Source organism: Aspergillus nomiae (assembly GCF_001204775.2).
Source record: "Aspergillus nomiae NRRL 13137 chromosome Unknown contig00033, whole genome shotgun sequence".
Lineage (NCBI taxonomy): Eukaryota > Fungi > Ascomycota > Eurotiomycetes > Eurotiales > Aspergillaceae > Aspergillus > Aspergillus nomiae.
The window spans coordinates 5,373-26,136 of NW_015378088.1; the positions used below are offsets into that span (position 1 = coordinate 5,373).

Below are 20,764 nucleotides of genomic sequence, written 5' to 3' on the forward strand. Positions count from 1 at the left end.
GACCATATTTTAGGCCCATGACTAGCGCCCATCAATATAGTATACCATACTATACTCAAACAAGTTAAATCATAGCACACTCGTCTCATCCTCTAAAATCCGGCCGGATATATATAGCCATAGCGGCAAAACAATCATCAGCCGGAAATTCGAAACGTGGCGCCATTTCATGCACGGGTTTCCTGACACGCGGAGGACTTGAATTGCTCCTGGTTTTCCCGCACATCGGTGATGGTTTCATAGCTAGAAGTGGAGATGGCTCATTGCGTAGCTTCTGTAATGTATTTGCTAACTTCTCTGTCCTTTGCTGTGTCCGAGGCTGGAAGGGTAGGTCGCACTATGTTCGTGAGAATCTGCTTTATTGGGATATTTAGGGCAAGGAATAGGGCAAGGAATAGGGCAAGGAATAGGGTAGAGGAGGAATTGCTGACTTTTGGGGAGGCTCCAGGATTATCGAGAATTTGTAGTCCAGATTCTTGTAGGGTGCTTTCATAATAATTGGCATTGTTATGCTCAATATATACCCAGCAGCTACCCACGGATAAATACATTGTTTCCCATTTTAGGAAGACTGATGCTGCAAAACAAGATAACGAAAAACGAATAACTAACAACATAAACTGCCATTTTCAAGTTAAAGGAGCAACGATGAGCTTTGTGGACAAGGCAGCGAAGGCCCGAAGCCTAGCCCTAGGAATGCTCGATGAATCTCCCGAGTCAGTGCACTGTTACCGCATTGGGTAAGTATGGCTCTGCGCAACAATTACTCTCGTAGAGAGATGCATCAATGGAATGCAAATTTAATTCAGTCCCAGGCTACAACAGCTATATGCCTACAGGGGGGTAGCTAGTTTAATGCTATATATTCATCTATCTCAGCACGCCTAGGTACTCTACAAGCAATTCAGATCCATACCCATCTCATCCAATCTCAAGTTTACCCACCGCTATCTCAAGTCAACTTAACAGTGCCAACTCATTCCTACTTTTTAAACATGCTCAGAAGTACTTCTTCAACTACCCTGATTTGCCCCGACAACGAAGAAATATACAATCCCATCTTCGACCTTGCAGAGTACGGAGACGCATGTGCAATACAACACTTAATTAAGACCACCAATGCAGATATCAACTGTACCAACGACGAAGGCCACACACCCCTCCAACTCGCAGCTAGAAATGGCCACGACGAGGTCGTGAAACTACTAGTTTATGTAAAATGCTATACCGAGTCCCAAGATCCCGAGCAAAGTTTCACGCCACTCCTGCTAGCGGCCATATACGGACAAGAGTCTGCAGCGAGAAGACTACTCGAACAAGGCGCGGACATTGAGGAAAAGGATATGGAGCTCGGGCGAACGCCGCTGCTGTGGGCCATCGAAGGAGGCTACGACGGTGTTGTGAAGCTTCTCGTGCATAATGATGCCGATATCCATGCCAGGGATGATGAGATGGGTATGAATTCCCTCTTGATTGCTGCTGCAAAGGGCCACCATGCCATTGCTACGTTCTTGCTTGATCATGGTGCCGATATTGAATACACATGTACTGAGTATGAAGCAACGCCGCTTTGCTGGGCGGCTTGGCATGGTCACCTTGAGCTGGTGAGACTGTTGCTGGAGAGGGGCGCCAATGTCCACGCGCGGAATATGTGGAGCGACAGTGACTCACTCATTTGGCCACATTTCGATCGGAGATGGTGTCGACAAACGCCGCTTCATATGGCGGCCGAGAGAGGGCATGAACCTGTTGCGGAGCTGCTTTGCCGGAAGGGGGCTGATATTGAGGCGAGGGATATAGATGGCCAAACTCCACTCTCCATGGCGGCGAGGGACGGTCGACTGGCCGTTGTTCGATTGCTTCTTGACAAGGGGGCTGAGGTGGATGTAAGAGATATACGCGGGCGAACCCCTGTCGCCTTAGCAGCTGGCAACAATGTTGTACCGACAACGAAGTCGTTGATCCCGGATCATAAGATAGAGCATGAGGAAGTTATCAAACTCCTGATCCAGAGAAACTGCAATATCCACTCTGAAGATAACCAGCACCGAACACCGCTTCTGTTAGCTACCGCCGCGGGTCACTCAAACAGGGTTCGGCTACTACTTAAGCATGGGGCAAATATAGAGTCTCCCGACGAAAACGGTTGGACACCACTTCTAGTTGCCGCAGGAAACGGGCTTCTGGAGACAACGAAGGTTCTTCTAGCAAATAGCGCGAATTTGAATGCTAAAGATGCAAATTACCGAACCCCTCTCATATGTGCATCCCACTTTGGCCATATTGACGTCGCGAAGTTGCTGATTGAAAAAGGAGCAGATATCAACTCCCGCGACGGATGTGGCAAAACCGCACTGTTCTGGGCTGCAGGAATCGGACATACGCCGATCGTCAAAATACTTCGTGGTATGAATGCCGTGTATCTTCAAGATTTCGATGGTCTGTCCCCGTTGGAATGGGCAAATGAACGAGGTCGTAAGGATGTGGTCAGGCTGCTACTTGGCGAGCACAGCCAGGATGAAATTAAATGGTTTGATTGGAACGATGAAACGAAGGATAATGGACAGAGGAAAATGGTTTCCTGTCATCCTTTCTGACTGGCTCTGCGTGTTAAGATGTTGGCGCCTTTCTTGAGTCGCCGTTTCAAACATCTGGAACTTGCCACGACGGATTAAACCAAGGCCCAGGAAAGCTCCTGTAATATGGTTAGATGTATGGAAGACCGTCTGGCTTTGACCAAGGTAGTTGCTCTTTACACTTCTGATTGTTCGTCTATCATTGATATAGATCAGTTACTTTTTATGACTAACAACGAATTTATAACTACATGGATTGGTGCCAAGATTGAAAGTTTACTCATTTCTTCCCCAAGTGGCTTATTATACTGTGGGCAATTTTCTCAGCCAGCATATCTGAATATAGCGTTAGCAGGGGCTCACTTCAGAAATACAAGAGTGGGTAAAATGCTTACAGACTGTACTTTGAGGATGTCCAGGCGGCAAGAGAGGAAAAGAGCTGGCATCAACCACTCGAAGCCGGTCAACTCCATAGACTCGGGCGTGACTATCAACGACAGACATTGGGTCACTACGTACACCCATCTTGCAGGTGCAGGCTGGATGCCACAGTGGCATCAACAATTCTCTTATAAACTGGATGATTTCCTCATCCGATTGGTCCTCATGAAGTGGATAGGACAGGTTCCCAACCGCGATTGATTGAAGTGGTTCGCTTTGCCAGATCTCTCTCATCCGCCTGTATATTGCGACTGCAACCTCCACATCAGTCTTTGTGGTCAGCCAGTTTGGGCTTACGATAGGCCGATCGGATGTGGAGTTACTGCGGATGGTGACGTTTCCCCGCGAGGTCGGCGCGATTAGGACACCGACAATGGTCGCATACTGATATCCGTCTGCTGGTTGTTGACCCATAAGGTCACTGAAATTGCCGATGAATCCATTTGCTGGAAGGTACTCTACCTCCGGCCAATCGCTGGGAAATCGTGAAAGATCGTCAAGTGTGCTGTGAGACAAATTCAAGCGATGGGAACGTGGAAGCTTTTCCCATCCCAGCAATTCTTGGGTGTTGGCCCAAGTTCCTTCATGTTCTATCGCGTACTCAAGCCCCTGTTCAAGATAATGGAGTTTATCATACGCCATCCGGGTCTCTGTCTCCAGGCTCACTCGGTACGAGGGGGCAATGAACGGGTGGTCCCACATATTCTGTCCCACCCCAGGGAGACTGGAGACAATTGGTATATTGAGTGAATTGAGAGTATTCTCAGGCCCAATACCAGATACCATGAGAACCTGCGGAGAGTGGAAGCTACCCGCACATACTATCACTTCTCGCGCAGCTCGGATATGGTATCCTCGTCCGGCTGTTTCCACGTCAACGCCAGTAGCTTGCTTGTTCTCATCAAAGACAATCTTTTTGACGAGTGTGTCGGGGTAAACGTGCAGCTTGCTCGTAATAGGTAGACTGCCAATGAAAGTGTCTGAGCTACTGCGAGTCTCGTCCATCGGGTTGATAGTAGATGGATTGTACTGCGTTCCGAAAAGGTGACCGCTGTTGAAATCCTCAGTCACAGGAATCCCCACTGCTTCCATACCTGCCTTCAGCCACGTGGCGAACGGCGATACGTAGTTGATATAAGATACTTGAACGGGCCCTGTGCTGTCCTTGTCGAATGCGTCTGGATTGAACAGGGTTGTCGCATTCTGGAACCGTTTCGATGTGTCAGGCGGCGTAAATTGCACCGATTTCTTGAAAAACGGAAGAATATTCTCCCATTTATAACTCTCATCTTCTACCAGGGTGGCCCATTGATCATAAGACCCTGTTGTTCCTCTGTTGTTCGGAATTAGCGAGAAGCAAACGCCGCCAGGATGCTCATTAAAACACACCTCTGGTATATCATGGCATTAAGGGCAGAGCTGTTTATTTATCAGAAGATCTATCTCATCACCGAGGACTGATCGCATGTAAGGAATGTATAGGAGAACATACGACCCACCAAAGCATTTTCCCTGCGCATAGTGCAGTCTACGCCCATTCGCGCCCGCTTGGGGGACAGTAACGATCCCCCAGTCCACTGGGACATTGACATTTTCCGGGTCAGACCCAACAAGAAGATTATACCCTGCGGGGATGGTGGACTTTAGCGGTGATTTAATTTCATAAAATGAGCCGGCTTCAACGATGGCGACAGACAATCCTGCTTCGGCCAGGCGACTGCCAATGGTGTTGCCCGCCGTGCCTCCTCCGACAATCACATAATCATAGGTAGATTCCACTCCGACCACGCCCATCAGAGTGCCCAGTTTCCCTTTTAGTGTCGGTACAGTGGACTTTAAAAGGTCCAGTGCTGGTTGCAGGAGGCCATATGAGGCTACCCATGAGAGGGGAAGACTGAGAATCAACAGGGCACGTAGAGAGGCGAAATGACTAAAGAATATCATTGTTGTGCAATTTAGAGTAATTCAAGACCAAAGGGTCCGATTCTGCTATGTAAACAACCAAACTATTGGCAGAGGATCATGTAGATCTGTTGGATCTTGTTATTATAATGAAGAACCCGATCGTAGTAAGATCTATGCTAGGGTTAGAGTAGGCTTGAAAGGTTCCGTCAAGGGGTTCGTGTTTACCAAATGCATGAATTTAATTAATTATTCCTTGCAAAACCCAAAACTGCCCGACTCGGGTTTAAAGAATATGCTTTACTCAATACTCTTTTACACAGGTACAGTACATGCATACTTTCACTCCAATAATAACTTATTAACCGATAGTACGGAGTACAGGTCACGAAAAAAGTTTAGCTAGTCCCCTTATCTCAGAAAGAGCGCTCATAAACGACATCTCAACTGTGTAAAAGTTCCAGAACGTCCTGCACACAGGCCAAGGGGTTCCGACTTGGCATTTTACTGGTATTTGTTCGGCGTTCTTCGAGTTGGGAACTGCGCCATTTGCCACTATTTTTACTTCTAAAGGGCAGTATTTCGTAATATGATTGACCAGCAGCTACGTCTACTTGTGTATCATTCCTATTTGTGTATATTTGCATTGCTGTTGTTCTCAACACCGGCACATAGGAGATGTTTCTTCGGCATCGCTGTGTTGATGCGTCTTCCAGATTTCAACCTCACACCCACCTCGTACAGAGGCCACTCTCATTGTAGCAAGCAAGTTATGAGCTACTCTCGAATGAGAGTAGACTCCCCCATGAAATGCAGCTGTCGCGTCTTTTCCGACAAGAGATTTAAGCATCAACGAACCCCCTGGATGGCTTTTGCTAAAATCGGTCACGTCGTGGACAATTCCCGCAATGGCGATAAGACACCGTCCGCCCTTTTTGGTTTGCTCTACGTACTCCTCCCATTCAAGAACTGGTAATCGGCTAGGCGGTACCCCCCAGTCCAGCCTGGCCGCTTGCTTTACTAATATAGCATGCTGCTGTTGGATATACCGCTTCTGTACATCATCCGGATGGAATTGTTTGACGTCGTAGGCCAGGCCAAAGTATTCCCAGATGCAAATGGCCCATTTTGTCGGATCGTACTGGTACCATTTCGTCGCATTGCGGTAGTCGGAAGGAAATTCATGGTGAAAGTTGTGGTAGCCCTCTCCCAGAGCAAGAAGGGCCGTTAGGAAATGATCCCGAGAGGATTTGCTTGCATCAAACGGCTGATCTCCCAGCCAATGGGCCAGCGAGTTGACACAGAATGTAGCCTGATGGACAAATGCCATTCGCAGGATGCCAGCATAAATAAAACCACCTGCCAGTCGCCCCATGACAGTCCACTGAGGAGAGTAGGTAGTAGCAGTGCCATGAAGATCACGACGGCAGGTAGTTTTGATGCTGCCATACCACGATGGGATCCTCATTCAAGTCACTGATGTCGACACGGCCAATGCGTTTCGGATTCTGCTTCATGACTAACCAGCCTATGTGAGAATATAGGAGTCCCTTGTTGACAGAGTAGGGATCGAAATTGGTGTCGGTGTATCGATGGTGAGCGCGATGATTGCGGGCCCACCATCTGATCGAGCCCTCACCCGCCCCTGCTCCACCCAATGCAAGAAATATCTTGAGGCCGTTCGAGGCTCGGTAGGACGTATGAGACCACAACCGGTGATATCCTGAAGTTACATGTTAAACAAGGGTGTCCCGGTATGCAGAAGACTGGTGCCTACCCACCCGCAGTGATACCGAGTCCTGTCGCAAAGTAATAAACCAGTGATAAGATAGCTGTTTTGCATTGCAAGGGTATCCAAATAGCTTGGACGCATGCATACAATGGGAGTAATATTGTGAGAACCACACCCCACCAATTGACATGTTTGTACCAATTTTGCACTGTTATAGGCGTGTCTGCAATATGAACCCTGCTCCGAAGCCCAGAATGAGTCTCAATATGAGAGACACATTTAGAATGGTGACAAGTGGACATGATATTATAGTAGGAGCAAACTATTTGTGAATATACCAGACTGTTTGAGGAGAATTAAGACGAGAATTATGCAATGGATTGTGCGTCTCACAGAGGCTCTTCCGTAAAGGCACCTCCAATTCTCCTTTCCTAGATACCATTTACACCGCTATATCTGTCTGCGATGGTCTCGGGGGAATATTAACCGAAAGAAAGCCAAAGATGGGAATTAGGATACCCCTGAGATCCCTCACAAAAATGTAATTATACTTTACTCCTTTTGACGTTATATAATCATACCTGACAAAAAGAATGCATTGGTGGACGTATAAATTACCATACCTGCTGAAGGACTAATAATAACTACGGTTGGTTTAAAAAGCTGCGAAGAACCCAAATCATGTTCTAATAGTCATTGATATAGAGACGAAGCCAGGTAGTAGGATGGTCTTTGAATCTAATATTAGCGTCTACGCAAAAACAAATATCATTGTACGCAATGCGGAGCAGATGGCCAGAGATAGTACGTAGTAGCGCAGGAGGTTAAGCTTTGGGTAGATGTCTCACAACAGCAACATCGTTCTGCTTCATAAATAAGGGGGTGAGGATCGCTGAGAAAACAGCGATCAGATCATTATTGCCCTGGCCCTTGCATTTGTTTTGATCGGCTGTGTATTGAGTGAGGAAGTCCGTTCGGGTGGCTGCAAATAGTATGCAACTAGCCGGGCTGGCCCACCAGAAAGTGACATATCATAAGCAATGCTGTCAGATGCGAAGCTGATACTGTTACTCCATAGTCTATGAAATATCTGGTTATAATACAGCAAATATGTGAAGCTAATCACATTCCAGTGGACAACCACATTCCAGTGGACACTCCGTCCGTACAAAGAACGCTTTACACATTCTAATGAGATACGCTAGTATCATGGAAGGAAAGAGATCATCGTTATCTTGAACTTACCCCTTGAAATAGCAATCGCTATGCTACCTAACAGTGGGGTTCAACAGGGGCTATGTATATATCAAAAGCATAGTTAATACAAGAGCTGGGTGACCTAAAGCAATCTGACACAGAGCCGGATAAATTCCTACTTATGAGCAATTTATGTGGTTGAGAGAATCAGATAGGTCCTTAGCCAGCGTAATAATGAGAATACACAGAAGGGACTACATATCTCTGGAAAACAATAATGGTTAAAGGATGCGACATTTGGCCCGTAGTACAGTTTGAAATAGTCAAATACGTACCCTGCTCCAGTGGTGCAAACAATGCCCGTGCACATTATTCCTCAAGCCCTTGGTCCGTATCATGATTTTGGTCAATACTATATTCCTTTGTCAAGAGACTCAGAAGACCCCCGATCGCTGTACAGACGCAGCAGAAAACCCAGACAGCCCGTAGACTGTCTGTGTACGCTTGGCGGAGATCATCCTTGTCCTGCGATGGTGGTTCGGCCTGCATCTTTCCCACCAACGCGACGGCATTATGGCTTATCTTCTTTGCCATAGGTGCCAAAGCCGGGTACCTTTGCAAGTTCGCCTCCATGCGATTCTGAAAGATCACGCCGCCAATGGCTACACCGAGCGACTGCCCAAATGCGCGAAAGAAGCTGAAGAGCGCGGTTGCGGTGGCTAAATGGCGAGTCTCTGAGCAAGCCTGAATGGCGTAAGCGATACTTGTCACCAGCCCACCCAAACCCAAGCCTGGGATTGCGATCAGAGAGATCCAAATAGCTCCCTTTGTTGTCCGATCAAAGTAGCAGAGGATACCGAAGCCTAGCGTAGCGACAGCCCAACCAATCCAGATGAGAATGCGGTAGCGCCCCGATAGCACCGCAATAATACCTGACGCACAAGCGCTCGGAGCAATGGCAAAAGCAAGTGGTAGAGCTGCAACCCCAGCAGGAAGGGGCTTGAATCCATGTACTGCTTCCGCATAGAGGGGAAGGTAATACAGGATACACCAAAGCGTAAGCCCTTGCAACACTGTGCCGATATAACTGATTAACAAAGAGTGGTTGTCGATCCCTGACACTTGCAAGATCGGGTCTGTGGGAATATGGGTCTCGTAGACCATCACCCCGATTGTGCCAATAGTCCCAATGATCAAAGGAACTAGCACTCTCCAAGAGTGCCAGGCATACATCACTCCGCCCCAGCTGAGAGCAATTAAGAAGGATGCAGTGCTGCATACGAAGAGGACTAATCCGACCGTATCAAACTTCTTCAGCTTCTCTCGCCTCGTGGTCCTCTTTGTCTTGATTTTTAGGTATATCACTATCAGGGGGATAGAAAGGGCTGCAAACGGAATATTGATATAAAAGATCCATCTCTATGTCATGTGAGATCAGAAATACCCTCCCTGCTAGCTGAAAATATCGGGTCTCTACTCACCCAGTCCGAATTTGTTGAGAAACCACCTCCCATGATAGGGCCAATAACGGATCCGATGCTCCACATTGAGCCCAAAACCCCCCAATACGCGCCTCGCAGTCGGAAGGGAATCATGTCGGTGACAGATACCTCGCTGAGAGCGATAATGCCACCCCCGCCGGTTCCCTGGATGGAACGGCCCACCAACATCTGTGTGAAGTTTGTCGCCACTGCAGACACAATAGTTCCCACGAGAAAAAAGATGACAGCAACGATAATCAAGAGTTGGCGACCAAATGCAGTTGATAGAGATGTAAAGATCAGCTGACAACCTGTGGATTGTAAGCGTTCGTCTTGATATTTGTTGTTGGTTAGATTTACACGCAGAACACAAGACAAAGGAGGTTCCGCTCCAGAAGGCCTCAATGGCTGAGCCACCTAATTCTTCAGTGACAACCTGTATAGCTTAGCCTATGCTCCCAGTAGTTTATGTAATCTAGAGAGACTCACCGGAAGTGCTATTGAGAGGGAGGCGGCTTCAAGCGCAACCATCAATGTCAATAGGCACAGAGGGAAGAAGGCTAACGTGATTTTACGATCAATCCAGAATTGAAGCTTGCTCCCACCGGAGCCACTGCCACTTGTGCTAGCAGTCTGATGTGTAGATGTTTCATGGCCACTATCAGGAATTGATTGAGCATATTGCATTTCAGTCATCGAGGCCTTTGACGGACGGGCTTCGAGCGACGATAGGCAAAGGTCGGTATTCGGATCAGTTCCTGCCATCGTATAGGAGTCGATCTGAATTGTTATTGACTAAAGTCAACAGCTGCTATGGTAAAGAGAGATTACTCGCTGCCAGCTCTCCTGATATCTCAGGTGCTATAGCTTCTTTTTCTTTTTCTTTTCTGTTTTTCCGCTTTCGTACTTTTGTGGCTGGTTGATTGGAAACTACACCCCCTTACGTTGAAAAAAGGGGGGAAAAAGTCCAAGAGCATCGTTCTGTCGGGAACGGAAAAGATATCTGTTGTCGCACGTTACACGTCAGGAAAAAGATAACTAACGAAAAGAACCAGATCAAGATCAAAGCCCCTTGCGTTATGTTGCAGGCATACATGGCTCCTAGACTATCTATTCAGTTATTACCTAGTAGGTGAATACTGTTGCTAATCTCATGACTATTATCTGTCGATCATACTATAATCTTATGATTTATGCATGCCGCCAGGTGAACTATCGCACGCTAGGGCATTCCACTGTACCAAGGAAGCGGTATACGAGCTTATTGCTCCTGCGATGATCCCTTGATGCCCGAAAGACCCCCAGCCTTTCGCCCAAGACTTAACTTCTCTCACATGCGAGTCTCAGTGTCTAATACCTGTCGCTTACACATATCGCAATTCCTGGTCAATCTCATATGCTTATGTATCTACTAAGATTGTCCCAGAAAATTCGAACTTCGATACTGACATCTCTCGAGCTTACGCATATTTTGCAGTATTTCTGTGCATGAGAGTGGTGAGGCTGCATTGACCGGAAGTTTGTTCTTGATATATAGGCTACTGCAGCGCAACCCCAGACACAACGTGTTGGCCAGCATACCTGTTGCTGTCAATAATGTGGGATTATTATTCCGAAAAGTCTATTCTCATTACGGGAGCCTCTGGGTTCCTGGGAACTGCAATCACTCATCGGCTAGCTTCAAAAGCGTGTCCCAAGCGCATGTATATACTGTGTCGGGGAGGGAAAAGGTTAGAGACGCCCTGGCCCTTTTGTTTCTTCTTTTGTTGATCAAACTGACAAAACCGAATCGCAAAGCCAACTGATTAAGAAATGGCGGAGAAATCTGCCCAAGGATTTTGACTGGTTGCTCAACCTAGAGTCTATAACGGTGCTAGATGGAGACATCATGAAAGCCGGCCTTGGACTCCCACGGGAGATCATCTCTGAGCTGCAAAAGGAGGTGAATATTATCATCCATGCGGCCTCTACAATCAACCTGACCTATTCACTTGAACGGGTGTTTGAACATATCGTCATCCCAAGCGAATCGTTAGCTCAGATGGCTCTGGACTTTACCAACCTAGATCGATTTGTCTATGTATCCACGGCCTTCGCCAATACACATCTTTACAAGGTTTCCAACAAGGCTGAAACAGTGATAAACGAAGACATCTACCCACTCCTGGGTGAAGGAAAATTGTTGGATGACAGCCTTCTCAGTGCCCAAGATGCCCGTGACCAAATCAAGAAGACGGGCTTCTCGGCTGAATTTGAACTCCATGACTTTCCCTGGCCATATGCGTATGGAAAGCACCTCGCAGAACGATTGATCCTGAATCTCTTCATAGACAAAGGATGGGCATCCAAGGTGCTAATAATCCGCCCTTCTGTGATAGGACCGGCGGAGAGATATCCATACCCGGGCTATAGTGTTCCCTTCTCAACGCCATCAACAGCTCTCGCAGCTGCGATTATTGCGTCCCCTGTCTTTAGTGTCACAGTGCCTACACGGTGTTCACGACCAGCAATCGAGGCTACCATTGATGAGGTTCCAGTGGATGTTGTTGTTGATCGAATGGTAGCCCACGTCGCCTTGAATACCACCGGTTGCGTTCAAGCCGTGGGAGGCGAACGTGGCCGTGTTACCTTCGAAGACTTCTGGGGCGCCGCAATGAAGCTAAGAAGACTACCATGGGAGCCGCGCATAGTTTGGTCATCAACTGTTGATTGGCATTCACCAGACTTACATCCTGTGCTACGACTGTATGTTATTCTCGGCACTGCCTTTCTCTTTAGAGAGGAGAAGACCGATAAACTTTGGGAGAGACTTTCTTCGGATGAACGAGAAGATGTGATATTGTTCAGGAATACCGCAGGGAAGTCATACGAGCTGATATCAAGGCGAGAGCACATTCGCCTCCTCCTGAGACTGTTTGCAAGGCGAACTATCTTTCCAGCGTGGTTATTGGTCTATTTGTGTCGTTGAGCAAAGTATCCTCATTTCTTACTCCATGATCTTGACTTGTTGTGTTTTACGAAAAGAAGTACGTCGTATTTGTGGTCTTATCTAATTTCATTCATTTTATGCATGTTAGAAAATTATCTGCCGATAACTAGTATTTATGGACGCCGACATATTGTGATTGAACAAGTCCCGACAATCGTTCATCACGATGAGATGGTAAATAGATACCTATATAAGATATAATATAGCTTTCTCTCTTCGTAATCCATTTCCGTATACCCTACCACCCTGCATTCCAAGCACCATTTCTACTTACTTGACCGAAGCCCAGACTGTTAAAGATTTCAACCTAACAACCTCAACAGAATGGAGCAACTGCTGTATGCGCATCTTCCATACTATAGACATCCATTGGAATATATCTATAGCCCCTTTTCCTTTGCTGCCAGCTTGTAAGTGCGGCCAAAGAACCGGAGGAAAAGTTGAGTCAAAGGGATGAGGTATAACGTGGCCAATAACAGCGCAAAGACTTGGCCGCTATTATCAATGCAAGGGGCCGCGTTGGACGCTCCTTCACCCCTAACATAGGTTTGGTTGTCTGATATGTCTTTGGTCTCAACCAAAGATACGTCTATGGGGCTGTCATACGAGACAAAGGCGTACAACCATGACGCCAGCCCGCCCAAAATGAATTGAGCGATTTGTAGTCGTGTGAGGGTCTGCTTTATGACAACAGGCACTTTTATCCTGAGTACAGTCAATGAATAATAGAGGTACTGTGCAAATGTACAAGTTAGTCCGTTTCCGCATATACCCCGGTAGTCCTTTCTTACCATCAACGTATGAATTCCTGCGTTCAAGGAGACACCCACAACCGCTTGTGGAGTCCTGTAGATAACACCCACCCATGAACAGATGATCACACCCGCATGGTGATACATCTGGAGGGAAGAGACCCTTTTTCCCTTCACCAGCAGAAGCACGGTGTCTATGATCTCGTAGTATTTGGACATATAGAACATCCATGTGTAGTAGTTCATGCCTTTCTCCCACAGAGACTCGGCCTCGTAGATTCCTGCGAAACCATCATGAAGAGTAGCTAGCGGTGATGGTTTACTCCCCGCCGCAGTCGATTCAGGCAGCAGCCCGCTTCCTTGACTGCGGTCAAATCTGCACAAGACGTCTGCGATGTGGTAAGGCGCTCTTGGGGGAGGCGGAAGAGAGGATGTGACTGTCTGGTATACGCCCAAGAATATCCAAGCGGAAAAGATACTAAGCAAAATATTATGCACGAAAGCAATGCGGGTAAACGACGTCGTGCGAGTTATAGGCCACGGACGATACTGTCTTTTCTTATTCAGATAATTCAGGGCACAAACGAAGACGAGATACAAGCATGCCGTAATAATAGGAACTCTGGCATCGAGACTGAAATTGTAAACGGTGGAGGATATATTGATAGGGCGTTTCCATGAGATTTCTTCCCGTGCAGGTCTGATAAGAGGCGGATGGGGTCCGGGAGGGAATCGAAACAGCCGGGCCTCAGGAAGCCCAAAGTAGATAGATAGGGCACTCGACATAACTCGTGCAGCTTGAAGAACTCACTGAACCGTAGTTGGGACATAGAGGAAGCTCTACAAATGGAATGAATCTAGTAGATCTTATAGGCAAGCGGTCGAGACGAACGGCACCTCCTTTGAGCAGATAAGAAATATCAATATCCGCATGCATATAAACTGAAACCGACTTACATGAGAATAATTATTTCCTGCTATTAAGGAGTAATTGGAATGCTTTACTCTTGGGTCCGCGAAAGCAAGGAGGTATGCTCCAGACTATTCTTGGCGCCCCTTGAACTTTAGCAAGAAATATCTATTAGGAATTATTAACTGGAATATTGCTTACGTGTCCATATGGATATACGGAGTAGTGGAGTTACTGCTACAGAGATCACAGGGTTATTCCAAATGGATCATAACGAATGTGATATGTCAGAGCAACCGCCATGATGATTAATAATGCTGGGTCATTCAACCTGGGCTCGAATGCCTGCTGGAAAAAAGGTAAATAAAAAGATAGGGATAGCAAAGGGAAGAAAACAAAAGCGAAACGCCATAACTTATGATGGCAGTACCATGCAATCTGAACCAATCCCGCATAAAAAAGGCAAAAAGACGACTAGATCGTTCGAAACTCATTGTGCTTTCAAGGCTAACAGTCAAATGGCTGGTTGACACTGATATCAACTTTCCTCCGATCTGATGTGGGGAGATCTTACTACTTCTCATGTGTAGGACATGTTTCCTGAATGATGGTGTTACCAGTAGAGCTTGCCATCACCCCAATTAGTTTTCCAAGGGCACTGTGTACCCATACTCAATAAGTAGCTGCTTTACATTCCATACATAAAGTCAAGTTGTATTCTGCTGACAGTCTTTGGTGATCTGCGAAAGCATAAATGTGCATACCTCTACACCTCCTGTCACCATAAAAACCAGCAAAGTTTGTCAGTCTCGCAAGCCATGAACTTTATTCTTTCCCATTTAGAACTATTAGATGCAAGCATTTAGCTCTCAGCTGATTGAATACCGTGTCCACATCTACAGAGTTCTCTGGGAAGATTGATTCGGTATTACTCTGTGACACCGATGTCAGCCCTACTTCAAGGCACATTACACTTAAAGTACTCAATTCACAAATAGAATCCATTCATTCTACTTTTCTCTATCCTGGTGACTTTGTTTATTGTTCTATTCTAACCACATGCTACTACCGACTCTAACAATAGGGGCCATAGGCCTCGTAGTCTGTATCCATGCTTATATTTATCAATCCTACAAACACTATACACGCTCAAAGTCCATGGGATGTCTTCCTCCAACTGTCCTATATTCTGACCCACTCGGTATTTATGACTTTTGGTACATCAACAAAGCCGTGAAGGAAAAAAGATGGCTGGAGTATATTACCTCCAAGCATGAACTTCATAGGAATACATTTCAGTTCGCCATGTTTTATAAGTCAATCATATGTACCATAGAACCTACAAATGTGAAGGCAATCCTGGCTACTAAATTTGAGGATTTCAGCCTAGGCTGCAGACACGAGCAGTTTTCTCCCTTTCTCGGAAGCGGAATCTTTACGTTGGATGGTGAACCATGGGCGCATGCAAGAGGCTTATTGAGGCCTCAGTTCACAAGAGAGCAGGTATTTCAGAAGAAAGCATTGCGCTCGCAAAAAGCTAAGATCAATCTTCAGGTTGCAGATATTGACATCCTTGACCACCATGTCACCCGGATCATCGAATCGGTGCCAAAAGGCCGCTCCAGTTTCGACATCCAGCCACTCTGCTTCTCATTTGCCCTCAACTCTGCAACACACTTTCTCTTCGGCGAATCGGTTGACTCTCTAGACCCACGTCTTTTTCAGGCTTCGGCGGCAGCGAGCGTCCAAGGATTTGAAGAGGCATTTGATCTCGCCCAGGATTACCTTTTCGCACGATCCAGGGCTGTAGGCCTCTACTGGTTGATAAATCCTAAGGCTTTCAGAGATGCAACGCGAACAGTACATGAAGTCGTAAATTACTACGTGCGACGTGCAATAGATATGAGGCAGAATGGTGGCCAAAGGGACAAAGCCAAAGGGCGCTATATATTTCTCGAGGCATTGGCGGCTGAGACACAAGACCCAAAGATCCTACGAGACAATCTGCTAAACATCCTTCTAGCCGGAAGAGATACTACTTCTAGTCTGCTGAGCTCCACATTCTACTATCTGGCTAGAAATCCCAGGGTCTGGCATAAACTCAGAGATCAAATAGTCTCATATTTTGGGACTAATTCAAAACCACTGGCCGAGCTCACGCAAACGTCACTCAAAGCAATTCCATACCTGCGCTATGTACTGAATGAGGGTAAGAGTTTCATCCCAAATGCATGAAAAACAACACTTACCTAAGTCAGTTCTCCGTCTCCTGCCTCCCATTCCTATCAATTTCCGGATTGCCACAAAGGGCACCTGCCTTCCAGTAGGTGGTGGACCAGATGGAAAGTCTCCTGTATACGTTCCCAAGGGAGCGATGATATTCTACAGCGTATATTCTATGCATCGGAGGACGGATATCTGGGGGCAGGATGCACACTCATTCCGACCAGAGCGATGGGAGAATGCGAAACACCAGTGGGAATATCTTCCTTTCAACGGGGGACCGCGCATTTGCCTAGGTCGTAAGTACTACTCTCATGCGATTATTTGCTTTCTGAGTACTGGCGTCTGATTATTCTTTAGAGCAATACGCATTGACTGTGGCTAGCTACGCACTAGTTAGGTTCATGCAGCATTTCGACGTCTTGGAAAATCCGAACCCTGATTCAACTGACAACCCAGTCTTACGCGCAAACCTCACATTGTCACACGATCAAGGTGTAATGGTGAGGCTCTACTCTTCCTCTAGGGCTTAAACGTGGCGAAAGTGATGGGAAAGCGGTTTACGTGTTGATACAGATCTGATCTGCAAAATATCTCTGAGGGACACAATAGAAATCCAGGAGGCCTAATCGTCTTCTGATTCATCAGAAAGAAAGAAAAAATTAGTCGTACTCATGGTCCTTCTGCGGTAGTTAAGTCGGGACAGTCGTGCTCCATGAGCCGATGCTCTATCCAGCTCATGTACACCAAGCCACAGAGTTAAGCAAGCAATAGACGGATTTGTCAACAAAGAAATAGAAAGGAACCAAGAGATCCTGTCTAGCATCATTGACACAGTACGCTTGGATTCTATAAAAATACAAAAGAGGCATAGGCAGGCTGTGCAGCTTTAGTCTACAAAGAAACAGTATACGGTTAATGCTGCCAACGGCGGCTCCAAAAGACAGGAGGTCAATGATCGAATTTATACCACAATAACAAACATAGCCAATGCTATACATGAAAGAAACATGGTTCCTCCAAATCTGTCGTGCCCCAATTCCTATTACTGCTCTCCGATGACTGTTCGTGGATATTAAACAACAAAGGCCCACGTTTTGATTCGTCAGCTCGTATCTACTCTAGGTTGTTAGATGGATGTATAAGCAGAGTCTACAAAGAACTGTAACTTACAGATGTCGCCATTCTCGTGCTGTTTGTATCCCATCGCCGTCGAAGCCGGGTTTACTGTGCCGGAGCTGGACCTTTTCCTTGGGCCTTTCGTCGAAAGACCATTAACCTCGACGTTCATTCGGATCTTTTGGTAGTGGTACGATACGTACTTCCTGTTTGCAATAGAGTGTTAGGTGAATTGGGGATGTTTATCTCCGGGTTTACCACCTACCAGCTATAAAAGCTCACACTTGTCAGCTGTTCCTGTCCAGTTCTTGTATCCAACAATATCGCAAGTTTGCTCACCTTCTGTATTACGAATGGCTATTAGTCCATATTCCTATAGTAGTCACATTTGGAATGCAAGGACAATGTGCTACTTACTTTCTGCAGGGTGAAAGCAATCAGTTGCCTGGCCCACAGAAGTAATCTCATGGCTAACATTAGTAGTTCACTACTTACATGCTATATCAAAGCTGTCAGTATCAGTCATTACCACGCTTAAGGGTGGACTTACATCCTTAGACATCCAGCTTAGTTAGCCCAACCCGTAAGCCTGTCGATTTGTGTGGTGTAACCATGTACTTGCCTCCTGATCCAAACTGTCAGCTGTGATATTGAGGTATGTATGAATTGCAATGACACTTACAACCTAGATATTCCACGTAAAGCCGTTATTAGTCTGCACAATAAATTTATTGTCTGTGGACAGCCAACACTTACACTCTGTTTTAATCATTGTGTCAGCCTCATATCCAATGCTATCCTCAAAAGTCACTTACAAGCTATTTTCCCCAGTGACATCCGTCAGCTCTGTGATTATCCCCGGCTATTTTGTGAACTCGCGGTGTCGAAATTGTACTTACTCCCTAAGGCGGGGTTAGCTTTATACTTTCATAAAGGAAATGCAACAATGCTCACAAGCTAGTCGCTCCAGTGGTCAGTGAATGTTTCCTATTTAGCTGCAACGTATCTTTATAAGAGTTATGACTCACAAGCTATATCAAGGGTTCATGTTAGAGATCTAATCGGCCTGAAGTCAAAGAACTATGTAACTCACATCCTATATAGAAGCACAAGCCATGTTAGCCCTGATGATAGGGATCAACTCGTCTGCAAGATAGTTATGGCACCTACAAGCTGTACACTAATGTTAGCATGACGATTGTGGGATATGCGAGCAAATACTTACATCCTGTAATACCCAGTATGTTAGCCCTAATTGTGGTTACTTAATTCCTTAAGAGGCACTCACCAACTATGAGTGGCAAGAGCTGTCAGCTATTAAATCTCCCTCATCATGCGAATAGATATCACTCACGCCCTTTTGATATCCAGCAATCATCTAGTATCAGCCTGCAATGTTTCTTACCGCAGGATTGATGGTACTCACAAACTTGTTTGCCAATGAAGGTCAGCTCAGTCAACTATGGATTTCTGGACAGGAATTGTGGTCTACTTACACTCTAAGATAATGTTTAGATCATGATGAGATCAAAATCAGCCCATAAACATTATGGATACCTACAGCCTGTTGGTTGTAGTGAGCGTTAGTCTTCTGCGGTCAATGAGAGTCTGTGTAGGAGGCCTGCTTACAAGCTTTCGTTTCCGATGTGTTAGCGATTGCGTTCTGTAGCAGTCTTCTTCGACATAGGCTGTCCACATACCTTCTATTAAATGGTTAGGACTAACTGCTAAAGTATTTCAAGGAAATTAAATGCTACTGAGTTTGAGTTGACTTACAACTTTTCCGTCGGCTTCACCCTGCGGAGGTGGCGCAGCCATTCCGAAACCCAATCCCATGAGAAGAACAACAACGAAAGAGGCCTTCATGTTGGTGAAATATCGCAACAGTCAAGTGTAACAAAAGATTGATTTCCCAGATGTAAACGAACGAGTAAGTTTAGTTGACGATGTTGGCTAATAGGGAAAAGAGATGACCACTCCCGATCCCATCCAGATATATATACCGGCACCTATTGCTCCGTACCTCTTGTATTTGCATCACGAGGGTTTTGCAGTGGAGTAGCGGTCTAGCATATGGTAGGGGCTACTAACGAACTCTGTCTTGAGGTATCTTGAGGTACCTTCTAGATACGATGGTCTTCAAAGGCTTGGTGTCTGATTGCCAACGCTCGGAGATCAATTCCGTCATGGTGCGAAATATTGAAATCTATTCACTACCTGTACAGCATGTGGTATATGCAAGATGGGTGATACTCTGGCTACCCTAGACCCTACTAAGTAGCGCATTGTATAGCCTAATAGAACGTATTTGCGCATGAATGCAATTGCTTTTGCTATCAATAATTCTTCACTCGGTGTTTTTAAGGCCACCATGCCAGGGCCCGCGAGATACCTCTCGCGGGTAATGATGGTATTTTGGTAGGCCTTGTATCACCTGACCCCTAGATTAGGTGCCTTACAACAAAACTACAGTTCTAGATTGTGCTTCCAAGGTGAGCGCTAGATTACATCTTTGATTGGCTATTATATAGGCTAATGCGAGGTACAAATGAAACCATCGCCGTACGCTGCTTGTATTCTTGAAACTTCGGACATGTCCTAAGGCGAGTATAGTGCGTTGATGCATGACCCACCCCCTGCATATGTAGAGGTCTCTTGTGGCAAATGATTTGTAACATACCACAGCCCATAGCTACCTGTATGGAAATGCTAAAACTTGCTATAAGCAAGGACCGTGCGCAATTACTACCCGGCCATCGACGTAGACCTTTGACTCTCATGCGGAGGTACCAAACTAGGTCTGATAGCCAGCCACAGGCTTTCAATAGGAATGTACAGAGATCTTGGTATTGTATTTACATTCCTTTGCGCCGGAGCTAGTGAAAGTGTGGCGCAGCATTGTTTACGTCCCCAGACCTATTATACTGGGTTCGGATAGCTTGTTTAGATAGAGTTTGTTTGTGCAGAACAGAGAAAAGTCGCTGGCCACCTCTCCATTACAATAGCATGGACTTCTACTAGATTCCATCTCAAAGCCATCCAACACTGGATCGACATCCATACAACAAAATATAGCTTGTTCTGTTGACGAGAGGGCTAATAACCTGTCGAGGCGAATTATGCTACGTTACCTAGGATACAGAAACTATTTTAAGCTGAGCACCACAAATAGCCTTGCGGATCATATTTGAGCGATTTAAAGATAATTGCCAGAGACTATACGTGTCATATCCAACCGTTTCTGTCCCCTTTATTGCGTAACTACTCGTTACCTGGCTTCGCAGAGCTGTAATTGTTGTCAAAAGCTTTCTTTTATTCTTAGTAAGTTTTTCCCTTCCACAAGTAGCCAGGAATGAAAAATTAAACTGTCAAGTTGTATTCCACACCATGGCTACACCCGAGGATGTAACGGTTAGAAACCTCAATGGTAATTGGATTATGG

General features: G+C 46.0%; 6 protein-coding genes across 6 annotated transcripts; 3 read left to right on the forward strand and 3 right to left on the reverse strand.

Moving 5' to 3' along the window:
* Positions 1-995: 995 nt before the first annotated feature.
* On the forward strand, positions 996-2,597 carry ANOM_002628 (ankyrin repeat domain-containing protein; the record flags this gene model as incomplete). The annotated part of the gene is made up of 1 exon (XM_015547885.1): positions 996-2,597. One exon carries the CDS (start codon positions 996-998, stop codon positions 2,595-2,597), a length of 1,602 nt encoding a protein of 533 aa, XP_015410266.1.
* A 259-nt stretch (positions 2,598-2,856) lies between these two features.
* ANOM_002629 (choline dehydrogenase) lies at positions 2,857-6,436 on the reverse strand (the record flags this gene model as incomplete). Its single annotated transcript, XM_015547886.1, has 6 exons — positions 2,857-2,912; positions 2,972-4,350; positions 4,407-4,436; positions 4,510-4,947; positions 5,873-6,303; positions 6,371-6,436. The coding sequence occupies 6 exons, from the start codon at positions 6,434-6,436 to the stop codon at positions 2,857-2,859; spliced, it is 2,400 nt and encodes a 799-aa protein (XP_015410265.1).
* Positions 6,437-8,217: 1,781 nt separating this feature from the next.
* Positions 8,218-10,094, reverse strand: ANOM_002630 (putative efflux pump antibiotic resistance protein; the record flags this gene model as incomplete). Its single annotated transcript, XM_015547887.1, has 4 exons — positions 8,218-9,267; positions 9,330-9,640; positions 9,690-9,765; positions 9,819-10,094. The coding sequence occupies 4 exons, from the start codon at positions 10,092-10,094 to the stop codon at positions 8,218-8,220; spliced, it is 1,713 nt and encodes a 570-aa protein (XP_015410240.1).
* Positions 10,095-10,925: 831 nt separating this feature from the next.
* ANOM_002631 (putative epimerase/dehydratase family protein) lies at positions 10,926-12,359 on the forward strand (the record flags this gene model as incomplete). The annotated part of the gene is made up of 2 exons (XM_015547888.1): positions 10,926-11,059; positions 11,127-12,359. The coding sequence occupies 2 exons, from the start codon at positions 10,926-10,928 to the stop codon at positions 12,295-12,297; spliced, it is 1,305 nt and encodes a 434-aa protein (XP_015410241.1). The 3' UTR covers positions 12,298-12,359.
* A 339-nt stretch (positions 12,360-12,698) lies between these two features.
* On the reverse strand, positions 12,699-13,856 carry ANOM_002632 (elongation of very long chain fatty acids protein; the record flags this gene model as incomplete). The annotated part of the gene is made up of 2 exons (XM_015547889.1): positions 12,699-13,052; positions 13,110-13,856. The coding sequence occupies 2 exons, from the start codon at positions 13,854-13,856 to the stop codon at positions 12,699-12,701; spliced, it is 1,101 nt and encodes a 366-aa protein (XP_015410238.1).
* Positions 13,857-15,039: 1,183 nt separating this feature from the next.
* ANOM_002633 (cytochrome P450) lies at positions 15,040-16,736 on the forward strand (the record flags this gene model as incomplete). Its single annotated transcript, XM_015547890.1, has 3 exons — positions 15,040-16,189; positions 16,239-16,502; positions 16,564-16,736. The coding sequence occupies 3 exons, from the start codon at positions 15,040-15,042 to the stop codon at positions 16,734-16,736; spliced, it is 1,587 nt and encodes a 528-aa protein (XP_015410239.1).
* Between the last annotated feature and the right edge of the window lie 4,028 nt (positions 16,737-20,764).